General features: G+C 40.7%; 1 protein-coding gene across 3 annotated transcripts in view; it reads left to right on the top strand.

Moving 5' to 3' along the window:
• Positions 1-12859, top strand: part of Crppa (CDP-L-ribitol pyrophosphorylase A) — a 235738-nt gene that overhangs the window by 94835 nt on the left and 128044 nt on the right. For all 3 annotated transcript variants that reach the window (XM_075948043.1, XM_075948042.1, XM_075948041.1), the window contains 2 exons: positions 10909-11001; positions 11441-11533. In XM_075948043.1, the coding sequence (XP_075804158.1) occupies positions 10909-11001; positions 11441-11533 (186 nt within the window). The remainder of the gene's footprint in view (positions 1-10908; positions 11002-11440; positions 11534-12859) is intronic.

Raw genomic sequence — 12859 nt, 5'->3', positions numbered from 1 at the left:
CTCCTTTTTAGACAGATGGACATGATTAATTATTACTTTCTCTTTGTTTTTATTTGTCTAGAATTTTCTTACTTTCCACTTTGTATTTCTTTTCAAGCCTGAGAAAAACCTGTTAACTTGCTGCTTTACTCTTCATTTCTGCAATGACTGGGGTTTTGTCCTGTTGTTTCTAAGCATTCCGAAGCTGACTGTATATAGTTTCATTTATTGTATTAAACCTTAGGTTAGTTTGAATCTGTTTTGTAGATAGGTCTTCCAGTGAATCACTACTTATGGGAGCATCATTTTGCTTTTTATTCCTTCATTTCTTATACATCTTTGAGATCCCGCAGGTATTCTTTAAGACAGATAATTTCATGTGCTATTAAGGGGAAATTCTGGCGACGCTCCTCCTAGAGTTGTTTTCCAGAGGAGGGACACTGCAGTCCTGGTGTCCCTGGGACATCCATCCCCGCTGTCCTTCTGCTGTCATGGACCTTTTTTATACATGATCTGATTCTTTTTATCAGTCTAGGCCTTTCTGCTGAAACTTTGTCCAACAGGAGTATTTGGGCTGACAGCTTTGCGTGCTCTGTGCGCCCAGGACCACAGCATCCCTAGCAAAGTGAGAACGTTCATGCTTCCTCATGTTGTCGACCTCATTTGTCTACACCTGAAGTGTGGGTAGCCTTAAAGAATCTTGGTGGATGTTGGAAGGAACTGCCCTTCCTGCTGTGTTCTCTCTGGCTTCTCGCTTTGCTAATTCTTAAACCACACACACTCACCAGGATGTTTTGCTCTTTAACTGCTGTGGTCAATGTTATCATCTTGTCATCTTTAGAGTCACCAGTGAGCCTCTCCTGTAACTGCTGGGACCCAGCAACTCTGTCGTGGTCTGTGAGCCGTCACAGCGCTATATGTGCTTGTCTTCACAGTCACCAGTGAGCCTCTCCTTTGTTTTACAATTAAAGAAATCGTCTGGCTTTTAATTTGAACAAGGCCATGTGATCAGTCTGTGAATGTAGGTGTTGGTAGATGCAAAATGCTTTTGTTAATTAATATCTCTCAAGCACAGATGAAAGAAAAATATCAGTATGAAATCTTGAAGTTTGACAGGATTATAGTAAAGTCTGAAAGAAGTAGCTCCCTTGGAAAGGAATTTATCTGGTTTTATATAGATTTCTCTTCCAATATGAAAGCAGATTTATTTTGTGGTATTGCATTTTTTCAGTCCATAATTTACAGAAAAGCACAGAATGGTGAATATTATAACTCTTTACAGCGAGAGCTTTTGTCTGTCTTTGAAAGAGCATATAAAAATGATGAAGTCACACGGCTGAAATCTGCAGTGCAGATCAGTGTGGGTGTGGAGCTCTTCCTCACACAATGGGGGGACTGTTTCACTGATGTGAATAGGAGAAATGTTTCCCATTGAAGCTGAGGGACGAGATTGGGTATGCTTATGCTAATTGCCTGGGAAGAATTTTGCAGCATAGATTTGGGATGACCCAAATGTCTAACTGTAGCATAATGCAGAACACCACATTCATGTACAGGTGGCTCTAAGTTAAACGGAGAGCCTACGTGTTAAGAGACGCATACCCTACCACACACACGTGGATGCTAAAATCGTGGGACTTCAGTGTCAATCTTGCTGCCGTCATTTGGTTGATTTTTTTTCTGGGCATTGACTTTCAGAGAAAGAGTTCTCTAGAGGTACTCCCAGGAGACACTGATGAGTGGGGCCTGTTTGGGTTTGAATGTGAGAGGCCCCTCTAGACTGGTGTGTTTGAACACGTGGTGTCCCATTGGTGGTTGTTTTAAAAGTCTCTGGAATCCATAAGAGGGGAGATCTGATAGCAAGCAGGTCACTGATCACAGGTTTGAGAGTTACAGTCTGGCCACACTCTGATCAGTAGTGATGTAGCAGGCAACCTCAGTTCCTGCTACCACAAGCAGGAGCTGTGCTGGACTCCCGCCTTCAGCACTGACACACTGTGAACTGTCCAGACAGGGGGACAGAACTAATCTGTCCTTTCTTTGGTTGTTTACATCATGTCTTCTGTCACAACGACAAAAAGGTTACACTGCTATGTGGGGCTGCTGTTCTGACGGTAGCTACACTAGGTAGCTCGTAGGCTGTTGGATTTCAGAGGGATGTGGCTTCATGGAGCCCTAGAATTCTGTATGCAGAGCTTCAAAGCCCCCCCTCCCCCGCCGGACATGCAGGAGAATGAAAGGGAAAGTGGGTACAATAAAAACCGTTCAAAATTTCAGAGAGGGATGGAGTTCTACTGAGCACTTTACTAGAAACCATTTACATTATAATGTGGAAAAGAATCTGGCTACATCTTGCCTGTGTCCTGAACTTTCTTGTGAGATGGAATGCAGAAATAATGGGATACTTTGGTAAAGGAAATTTTCAGACAATGTAGCATCCAGTCTGGAGCACTGTGGACTGCCAGCTTTAGAGTGAGAGATAATAGAAGGAAGAGCAGGAAGAAGTGAGAAACTCTCCTATAGCAAGGAAGGGGTGCATGCTGAGAATAGCTGTGGACGATAGGCGGTCTGGTTGAGAAGACTGACATGAAGAGAAACCCTGTGTTCTGCAGGGACAACAGGGATGGTGCCTGATGAAGGACGTGTTCTCTCTTTCTGCCACACTGACACGGAGGATACAGCTATGACAGAAAGTGGTCCCTCTTGTAGTCCGTCTGTATCTTGAGCTTGCAGCAGAACTTGGCAATGTCCACAGGATTCTTATTTTACTGGCATGCAGCTTGCACAGAGACCTGCAGCAAGGCTTTAGAAAGCTGCTGTGGTAATCTGTAGGTGGGATGGGTTACCTGCGATGAGCTTCCAGATGAGCCAGATGTGTAGCTGTGATGTGGAAGGCAAAGGTGCAGTGAAGACACTATGTGGTGCTGCCAAGATTGTTGAGGAATGGCTGGAATTCATGGGACAGCTCCAGAGAGAGTGTATGCGTGGTGCTGGTCCCAGGGTGAGAGAGGCAGGGCTACACATTCTCACCGTAGCCCAGATGGTTTCACCACAAACTTTTGATGTCAAATATGTTGCTATAGGTTTGCCATTTTCCCTTCGGAGTTTTGGCCTTGCTTTGATCTAACATTTCCCTGATATGTCTACATTACTCCCTTCAGGAATGGGAGTGTTTTCTTTGCTTCATTGTAGATTGGAAGTGTGTTACTTCTTTAATTTGATATGGCTCACATTTCAGAATTTTTCTTGAGTCTCCAAAGAGATTTGGATTTTTGAATCTGTTGAGGACTTTGAATTTGCACTGAATGCATTTGGTAGTAATGAAATGGCCATGAATATATTGGGAGCAAAGGTAGAATTATGGTTTGAATGACACATGTTCTCTACAGTCTCATGTCTTCGAATAATTAGTCTCTAACTTGTATCACTGTTTTGAGAAGCTGTTGGAAGGTAGGTGACTGATTGGTGGACTTTGGGAGTTTTTGGTTAGTACTTCTGTCTTCCTGATTGCTGAGACTATTTAACTAGCCACCACCTGACTTTGCCATCATGGTTTCCCCACTGTCATTGGTATTATACCTTGACATATGAGCTAGAATAAATCCTGCTCCTTAGGGTTTTTCTCTCAAGTGTCCTCACAGTCAGAAGAAAAATTACTAATAGCAGTCTTCAGTCACTTCTAACTCCTAGAAAATGCTGGAATGTTTATACTACTCTAAAAATAGTGAGGGATGTGTAAATAGGAGATGTGATCAGCCTTTTGTTAATTACTTACTTATTGACTTACAAGATAGGCAATGCCCGCTACAATTGGCTATCGTGAGTTGAGCAAAGCAGATGTGACTCTTAGGAACTTATTGTTAAATTGGATAACAATACAGTGCATAATAGTAAATACAAATCCTAGGATACAGCTGTGTCCTGAATGGGTTGTTTCTGGAACTCAGTATGGGGTGATGAGGGGATAAAGACAGAACAGTCACAGGTACAGAAAGTCAGGGATTGGGTGGGCAGTGTTCTCTGTGATGGAGCAGGATGAACTATGCACAGCAACCTGGAACCTCAGCATGTTTATTATGTACAACACCAAAAGGAGGAGTTAGGGAGTCTCTGTAGGGACCAGTCTCAAGTAGCAACCATCCAAGAGGAGGAAGCTGCAGTTGTTAGTTTTTGTGTACACTGGTCAATCTTTCGTACACTCTCATACTTGGACCAGAGGAAGCTTCCACTGCTCCCTGAGCCTTCCCTGGAGGAAGGCTTTGCCAGCTCCCATGGATCTGAACCATCAGGATCCTTGGTATGGGGAAAAATCATCTCTGCTTAGATAAGAGAATTATGGAAAACAGTTTTTGGGAGTGAGAGTCACTAAATGTACTCTCTCAACAGACACATTGTTTTAGTTAAGCCTAAAAGTGGATAGGGGATCTGGAGCAACTTAAAGGTCAAACCCAAAGAAGCCCTGTTGGGAAAGGTACACGAAGAGCTTCATGCAAGGAAAACAAACCAGTGTTGAGTGATGTGGGTGGAGATGGAACAGTGGGAGGTGAGGTAGAGGTAGGGACCGAGCCAGTGCCAGCCTTGCAGGTATGTTCAGTTGACGGCTCTTACAGCTTCTCTTTTGCTTTGCTCCACAGCACAATACTGTGGAGAGGAACTGAGCTGGAGGAATCAGTCCAGTCGTCTTTGTGGAATGTTCATGCTGGCTGCTGCTGGCTTGCTCCACATTGGGAAATCTGTAGGGTTTAGAACTTTTCACATTCCCCCTAAAACACATAAGTACATTCAGTTCAGTTTGGATTCCTATAACAAAAGAGATGAATGTTACAAGAAAGGCTGACCTACAGCCTAAACAATTAGGCACCGTTCAGGCTTTTTATGTATTTGGCTCATCAACCACTTCCTGTTTCCCAGAGCACAGAATTTAATTATTGTTTTCTATAACCACAAATGACAAGCTATGTTTAACAGAAAATCATTTGTTTTCTGGGTATAAGGCAGGATCTGGTTTTGTTGGAGTGGTTCTCTAATGCCTAATTTATTTTTTCCTGATGGCCTGCATGCTGGTTCTAGTGTGCAGATCTGTGCCTTTTGTTACAGTATGCAGAGCTGGGCATTTTGTTAGCAGTAGAACTGTGCCCTTTGTTACAGTGTGTAGATCTATACTTTTTGTAACAGGATAAAAGCTGGTGTATGACACCAGGCAAACAAAAGATCAAGATTAACAAATGAAGCCAGGAGAAAGGCAGAAATGGAGCAGAACAATTTCAGACTCATTTAGCAAAAATAAAGTTACTTTGTGGCTATTTTGTTATGCACAGAAACATTTTGATGTGAAGATAATAGACATTTGTTTTTGGATAGTGTCTTAGAGTTTCTATTGCTGAGAAGAGACACCATGACCTGATAAACGGAAACATTTAATTGGGTCTGGCTTACAGTTTCAGCAGTTTAGTCCATGGTCATCATGTTGGGAAACAAGGCAGGATTCAGGCACACACGGTGCTGGAGAGGTAGCTGAGAGTTCTACATCTTGACCTGCAGGCATCAGGAAGTGAACTGTGTCTGACAGTGGGCACAGAATGAGCATAGGAGACCTCAAAGCCCACTCCTACAGTGACATACTTCTTCCAACAAGGTCGTACCTCCTAATAGTGTCACTCCCTATGGGAGCCATTTTCTTTCAAGTCCCCACAGATGCTGAAATCAGTTAATAGTGAAAGACACTTTAAAACTAGTTGTTCTCTTGGGTCCAATCTGAACAGGGGCAAGGACTCACATCAAACGTAGGTTGTGTGCATACATGTGAATGTATGTGTGTGCATGTTTGTATAATGTGTGCCAGACTAGAAGCTACCCTCAGATCATTCTGCTGAATACATAAAGTTTATTTGGACATTACCTAGGTTTTCTGGTGAGTACTAGAGAAGAAAAGAATGCCCAAATGTAGTGGACTTTAAGTATCTCACTCTGCTATCAATTGCATTTGAACTATATTCAATGAAATTTGTTTATTGCTATAATTGGTTGTCATGGTTTTAGAACATAACGAGAGAACCAGGGTAATCTTTAAATGCCACTTATTATGTTTCTCCGATTTAATTACTTTATGTGATAAATTTTATATTCTTTTTGAATATATTTTGAGATTATAATATAATTGCAAATTATTCCCTCCCCTTTCTCCCCCCTCTAAGCTCTCCCATGTTCTCAAGTTGCTTTTTTTAAGGAAGATCATTTATAAAAATGTCCTCTGTACCTTTGTCTGCGTAGAAATGATATCAATGTTTGTAAGTGCGAACCAATGTAATGGTGGATATTCAGAACAATAGAGCAGTAGACTAGCCCGAGTTACCAGCCAATGTTGTTAGTATTTTGAGGAAATCAGGTCTATTCATTCAGCACATTGGTTTTATACATACAGGACGTAGTCCTTGTAGGAAAGTCCGTTCTGGACATTACAAAATTTGTTCTCTCAGACCAAAGTCATGACTCAGTGCCCATTGCTTGCTTAGTGTTACGGGAGGTCCTCCCACTCCTCCAGCCTATCGCTGCTGAGATACCAGCCCCTTGGGGCGTGGTCTCTCTCCCTTTAAAAAAGCGGCCACTTCCCTCTCCTCTCGGGGCTGGAGAGATGGCTCAGTGGTTAAGAGCATTGCCTGCTCTTCCAAAGGTCCTGAGTTCAATTCCCAGCAACCACATGGTGGCTCACAACCATCTGTAAAGAGGTCTGGCGCCCTCTTCTGGCCTTCAGGCATACAGACAGAATATTGTATACATAATAAATAAATAAATATTAAAAAAAGAAGACAAAGAGAAAAAAAGAAGGAAAAAAGAGGAATAAGGTGGAGAGAGAGAGGAGAGGGAAGTGGCCCCTTTTTTAAAGGGAGAGAGACCACGCCCCAAGGGGCTGGTATCTCAGCAGCGATAGGCTGGAGGAGTGGGAGGACCTCCAGTAACAGCTTAGCATGTATCAGGCCTGGAATTCAGTACCCACACTGCAGAATAAAAGCAACCTCCCTCTTTCTTTCTTTCTTTCTTTCTTTCTTTCTTTCTTTCTTTCTTTCTTTCTTTCTTTCTTTCTTTCTTTCTTTCTTTCTTTCTTTCTTTCTAACTTATTCATAGCCTACCTGTTCCTCAAACTTGGCCTTAAAGTGCCTTAGCCTCTGAATTGCAGGATTATCCTGTGAGTTACCATGCCTGGCTTTAGTTGATTTTAGTGAATAGACACGTACTTGAGAAGTTACGCTTTTTACATCAAGTTACAGTTTTAGTCTTTCCTATAATTTTACTTTCTTGATTTATTACAATCCAGTTAGAGGGTACATGGCTTTTAAAAAATATCTCATTTATATTTATTAATGCTTCATCTAATAATTGAGTTAGGAAATATATTTCAACTACTTGACTGTGGTATAATTCTACTTGAACGTGCAAAGGATAGGTTATTCCATTGTTCCAGTGGCTCTAGCTAAATTTTTATTCCAGTATATGATGGTTCTACAATAAATAAAATGAAATACCGCTTTGAGCTTATGAATAAATTGTGCATGACGTTTTGTTACCTGAAAACTTGTTTCTGAGTCCCACATCTAGACCTTCCCATGGGCTTTTTCTTTGTTACATCTGACACTCTGCATCTAGAGTGACTTGTAAGTCAAAGTCCCCAAGGTGGGACTGTGCATTTAAGGCTCCTTATAACCTACACTGCACATCTCTCTCGAAAACATATTGTTTTCATGTTCCAGCATGCTCTCTTATTTGTGCCTTGAAATTGTGCAGTTCTCACTTTTCTTTTGTGCCAGCGAACTTGCTGATTTTATGTTTTAGAGCTTGTATCTTCCCACTGTCCCCATGGAGTTGGCTTCAGTTTTCTAGTCCTGAGACCTCTGCACAGATTCACTAACTGTGGTGTCTTTCTGCATCTCCTGTTATACTGTGATTGTGCACATTGCCTTTGCCACCTCTACTCATTCCCTCACATGGATTTGTGTGTGTGGTGGGATTCACATAAACCTTTGTGGTTAGTGATGATAGAACTATGTCGAAGCAAACTTCTGGAATATCTCTTTGCCTGGACATCAGCCAGCCAGATACATTTCTGTAGATAAATAGGTACCCACTGGGCATCCGCCAATCATGGGCAGAGTTGAAAACACTGTGTACACTTAAGAAGTCCTAACTGATTTCATAGCCAGAGAAAAGGCTGTTCCCACAGTGATGTGATTGCTGGTGATCAGCCTCCTGTGAGGACAAGAGAGGCTGAGGGGGAGGGGGAGCTTCAGCAGTGGGATGAAGATGTGGGTTCATATGCAGCATGTGAAGTCTTCTGTCATATTCTCCATTGAGCCTGGAGCCTACATTCTTTACTGTCAAGAAAGTCCTGCTTTCAAAATAGCCCAAGGGCTGGGGAGATAAATCGGTCAGTGAAAAGTGCTTACTTTGCAAGCACGAAGGTTGATCTGGTTCCCCAGAACCCATGTAAATAAACGAGTGTGGTGATGCATGCTTGCAGTCTCAATACTCGAAAGGTAGCGACAGGACCATCCCTGGGATTTGCTGGCCATCAGCATAAGCTGCTTAGTTAGTCTTGGCGAGTAAGAGACATTGTCTTTTAGAAAGTGGAGAATACCTAAGGAATTATACCTGAGATCATCCTCTGGCGCTCATATCTGTGCACATACGTGCACACCTGAGCACACATTCACCTGTGCATAATACATATAACACTCTGAGATAGTAACAGTTAGATATTTGTGGCATATACTTATGTTTTCATGTTTTTATTTATTTTTTGCAAATGTAATCTATCTTTAATGTTTGCAAATAGTTTGGGCCTATACACTAAATACTACCTATTTAGCAGGTTGCTAATACATATCTTATAATGGAAAGTTTTTACATGGGGAATTTTTTATATAAACAAATCTACTTCTCAACCAAGAAGAACATACATTTAAGAAAAAGTAGCTTTCCCACGAGAACTGTAATGGTGCTATCCTGGTTGTGTACAAGCACTATAATGACTTTGTTCTGGTTGTGCACATCATCCTTTAAATACCATTTAAACTATGGAGATGATTGCTGGGTCGAATGGCAAATCTCTGGGTGTGGTCAACTGGCAAGGGACACTGGCATCACCCAGCAGCTCAGCATTCATGAATGGGGGCTTTAGTTTGTATAAACTAGCAGACATCAGCATGGCAGTCTGGTACATTTATGATCTCACTATACTGGAATTGATTTTCTACCAGGTGCATTGTTTCTCGGATTTTGAGAAAGACATTTAGATTAAAAGTAGCAGTTCTTACTTCTCATTTATTAGCTGATCTTATGAATTCTATCAGGTATTTATTTTACCAATTAATCAATCGAGCCACAAGACACAGTAAGTTCTTACAAAATTCACATGGAAAGAAGGTTCCAGAGATAGATTGAAAGCTAGGGAGCTGAGCTCCAGACTCCAGGCTCTTAAAGAGTAGCTGAAAAACTGATTCACATGCAGGAATTCCATAGGGAGGACTCAAGGCTGAGTGGCCAAACAAGGAATATAAAGCATTTATAATGATTAACATTTCCTCAGACTGGAAGGGAAGTACCTGTCTCCGGCACTCCCTCGCTTACACCCAGCCTAGGCCTTCAGGGTGAATGGGAGGGATGGGATATTGGCAGGTTCTGATGTTCCGATGACTCAACCAGTGATCTGAAAACAGTGGGTTGACTTCTCAGAAACCTCGGGAGACTGGAGGTAAAGCCGTCCAGACTTGGGTGAGCCCTGACTCTGGTTGGAGGGAAACTCTCTGACTCCTCATCTTCTTCTCAATACCCATGCTTCACACAGTGTTTCCACTGTGCACATGTGTACAGTTAGGTCATGGCAAATCTTTACGGAATGGTCTTTATGCAATAAGGAAAACCTTTAATTTTTGTTAAACTTCCTTAATTTTTTGAATGTCTTGGAAATTTGTTTTAAGTAATTAAAGGTTTTTGAGCCAAAATATTGAGAGAAAGAAAGTTTTTGTAGCCACAGACTGTTCCCTTTGCTGTGCCGGAGAGTGGAAATGTAGAGAATGACAGTCCTGAGTGACGTCACAGCAGTGCTCAGACACAGCCTGGTCATGTCAGCAGACACGCTCCTTGTATACTAAGGATATCAAAAATACCCGTGCCATTTTTAGGTTAAGTCAAGTTTCTTTATGCAAGCATGAAAGATATTATTTCCAGTTGAAAAGGAAGATGTAGGACCAAAAATAATTGCCCTTAACTGGAAATACTTGTTAAGAATCTTGGTTTTCAGAAGAAAAGATATATAGTTTAATTGGTGTGCATGTTCGTATACATAGCACTTATGTTTGCATATATGTATCTTATCTGGTGAATGGTGCTGTAGTTGGAGTTTTAAATTTATCAAATAGCTGAACACATATATTTTCAAAACAATTCAAGACCTACCACTATAGAGCTGAATTGCGGGCTAGATTACTGGACTTAAAGAAAATGCAACACATTCCTGAAATTAAGAAACTCTAACTTTAAGCAATGGATGCTGACAAATCTGCATAGCCTTCAGTCACACGGAGACAGATCTTTATGAATCAGGAATTTTTGGGGACTGTGTTCTGAGAGACTGACATTTCTAGTCTTAATTCCTAAAACCTAAGTGAGTCTGCAGAAGCAAAGGCATAATTTTCATTGCGCATTAAAACAGTTTCCTACATATTTATTTTTTAAAATAATATACATAGTTCACAGTTAATTGAAATACCCTTCTTGTGGTGATCTGATAGAGTTCAGCCTGGATCTATTCCTGTAGAATCTGCAAGGATCCCTGAGTTTAGATCAGTCTGTGGCTTTGTCGTAAGGTCACTTACATTCATGCTGGTCTGTCTGTCTGTCCAGATTGTAAATGTCTTCTGATGTGTTTTTTCCTAGTGTGTTAATGTCACATCCACAGTTCTGGATCACACAGGCGGTAACGTTCAGAAGTTCCCCACAGACCAGTGCTATAGCTTCATCTGTGTGAATGTAAGTATTAAACACAAACAGTTGGAAGCATTTGAGACCCGAGAAAACAGTGTCAGGGAGAATGGACCTTCTTGACCCTTCCATGTGCAGCAGAAGATTGTGAGAGATTAGCTGGCTCCTCACTCTGTGCTTTAAAAGTGTCCATCTTCCCATTTCAAATAGGGAAACATTCTTTTCTGAACTCAATTCCCAGTATGATGCCAGTATTGCTTCTATACAGTATTTTTAATTTTTCTATATATAAAGCAGATATTATGACATAAGTTCAATTCAGAAAGTAGCTCAAATCGTTGTATGCATAAACGATGGTTGTCCTTTAAAGTGGCTTAGTGGTTATTTCAGATAAGTACGTTGGCTATGATATAAGTTCATACCTCTGTGAGTCAACTTCCATTCTCTAAGAACTTCCTTCACTTTCTCTTATTTTGTTTTCTTCAAGGTTGTGTCCTCTGATTTTCAAGAGACCCAGAAATTCTTGAGTATCCTTGAGGAGAGTGGCCTTCCTCTTTTGTATCCTGTAGTTGTTGTTTTGGTAAGTGAGTAAACATTTTTTCACCTCTCATTGAACCTCTGCTTCCTTCTTGTTTCGGTGCAAAAAAAAAAAACAAAAAAACAAAAAAATAAAAAACTGGTTCAATTGAGTGTGTACATCAACATGCAGAAGAAACTCCAAGTTTTGTAGGCTGACTTTCCTGCTGACTTCTGCCTTTGTAGTTGTGATCATGTGGCTCAATGACATTGGAAAACCAGTTGATTCTTCTAGCGATCAGTTTCTTTATTCTCACCAACATAACAAAATATATGACCAAGCTGACTGGTTGTAAAGTTAATGTCTATGAGAGCTTTATTCAGGGTGGTATGTCAACATAACAGACTTCACAGCAGAGGAAATCCAAAGGTTTAAAGAAACAACATTAAAGAAAGTCCTTTTGGCTTCTCTGTGATGTGGAAAGACTAAGTAGGATGGTGAGTGATTGAAGAGAAAACACCTAGAAGAATGGTCTGGACATTTTTGGAGATACACATAACACACACACACACATACACACACATTCATATGCATACACAAACACACCATATACATATACATGTATATATGTGTGTGTTTATGTATTTTTGCTACACACATTTGTAAATAACTAAAAGAATATGTTGATGAAGAATTCACTTGGTTAGTTTGCCACATTCTGTATCAGAGAAAGATAACAGAGAGCAAAGTCAGTGAGGAGAAGATTAGAATCCATGCTGGTCTAACTAGCTGAGAAACACAGCCTGAAATCTGCAACTTTTTTTTTACCCTGTGGGAGGGCTTCAAAACATTCTCAGAAATGTCACTGCCTGTTCCTGAACTTCAAGCATATTCTATACTATAGGAGCTTAATTTCTGTTATAGGTAAGATAATTAATACAAAATAAAGATAATGCTTCATATTAAACATAACTCCAACATGAGCAATTAAAGTAAGAACAAGTTGGGATGAGTAGGATTAGTTCATTCACTGGTTACTAAATATATTTGATTATGTGCTCTAAAGATATGTTCTAGGGGTTCAGCTCTGATGGAAACCCATCATGACTGCTTTGCAAAGTAACAAAGAGTATCACTGAACTTTTCAGAATTAATTCAATGCTGGAAGGCTACAAGACTTTGAGGAATGAAGGACATATTTCACATCCTGGGTTGAGCCCTCTGTTCCTCTTACCAGAATTGTTGGCAGAAAGATCTTCATTTGATCTTTAGGTGAGATGCAGTTTAGTGAGAAGAGACCTTTTCCTGGTTCCTGTCCCAAGATAGTTAACTTTGAGGTTGATTTTCCTGAGTGTAAAATTGAAGATAGAAACTCTTACATTGTACAGA

This window comes from Microtus pennsylvanicus, chromosome 14, assembly GCF_037038515.1.
Source record: "Microtus pennsylvanicus isolate mMicPen1 chromosome 14, mMicPen1.hap1, whole genome shotgun sequence".
Taxonomy (NCBI): Eukaryota; Metazoa; Chordata; class Mammalia; order Rodentia; family Cricetidae; genus Microtus; species Microtus pennsylvanicus.
This window is presented reverse-complemented; position numbering and strand designations above follow the sequence as displayed.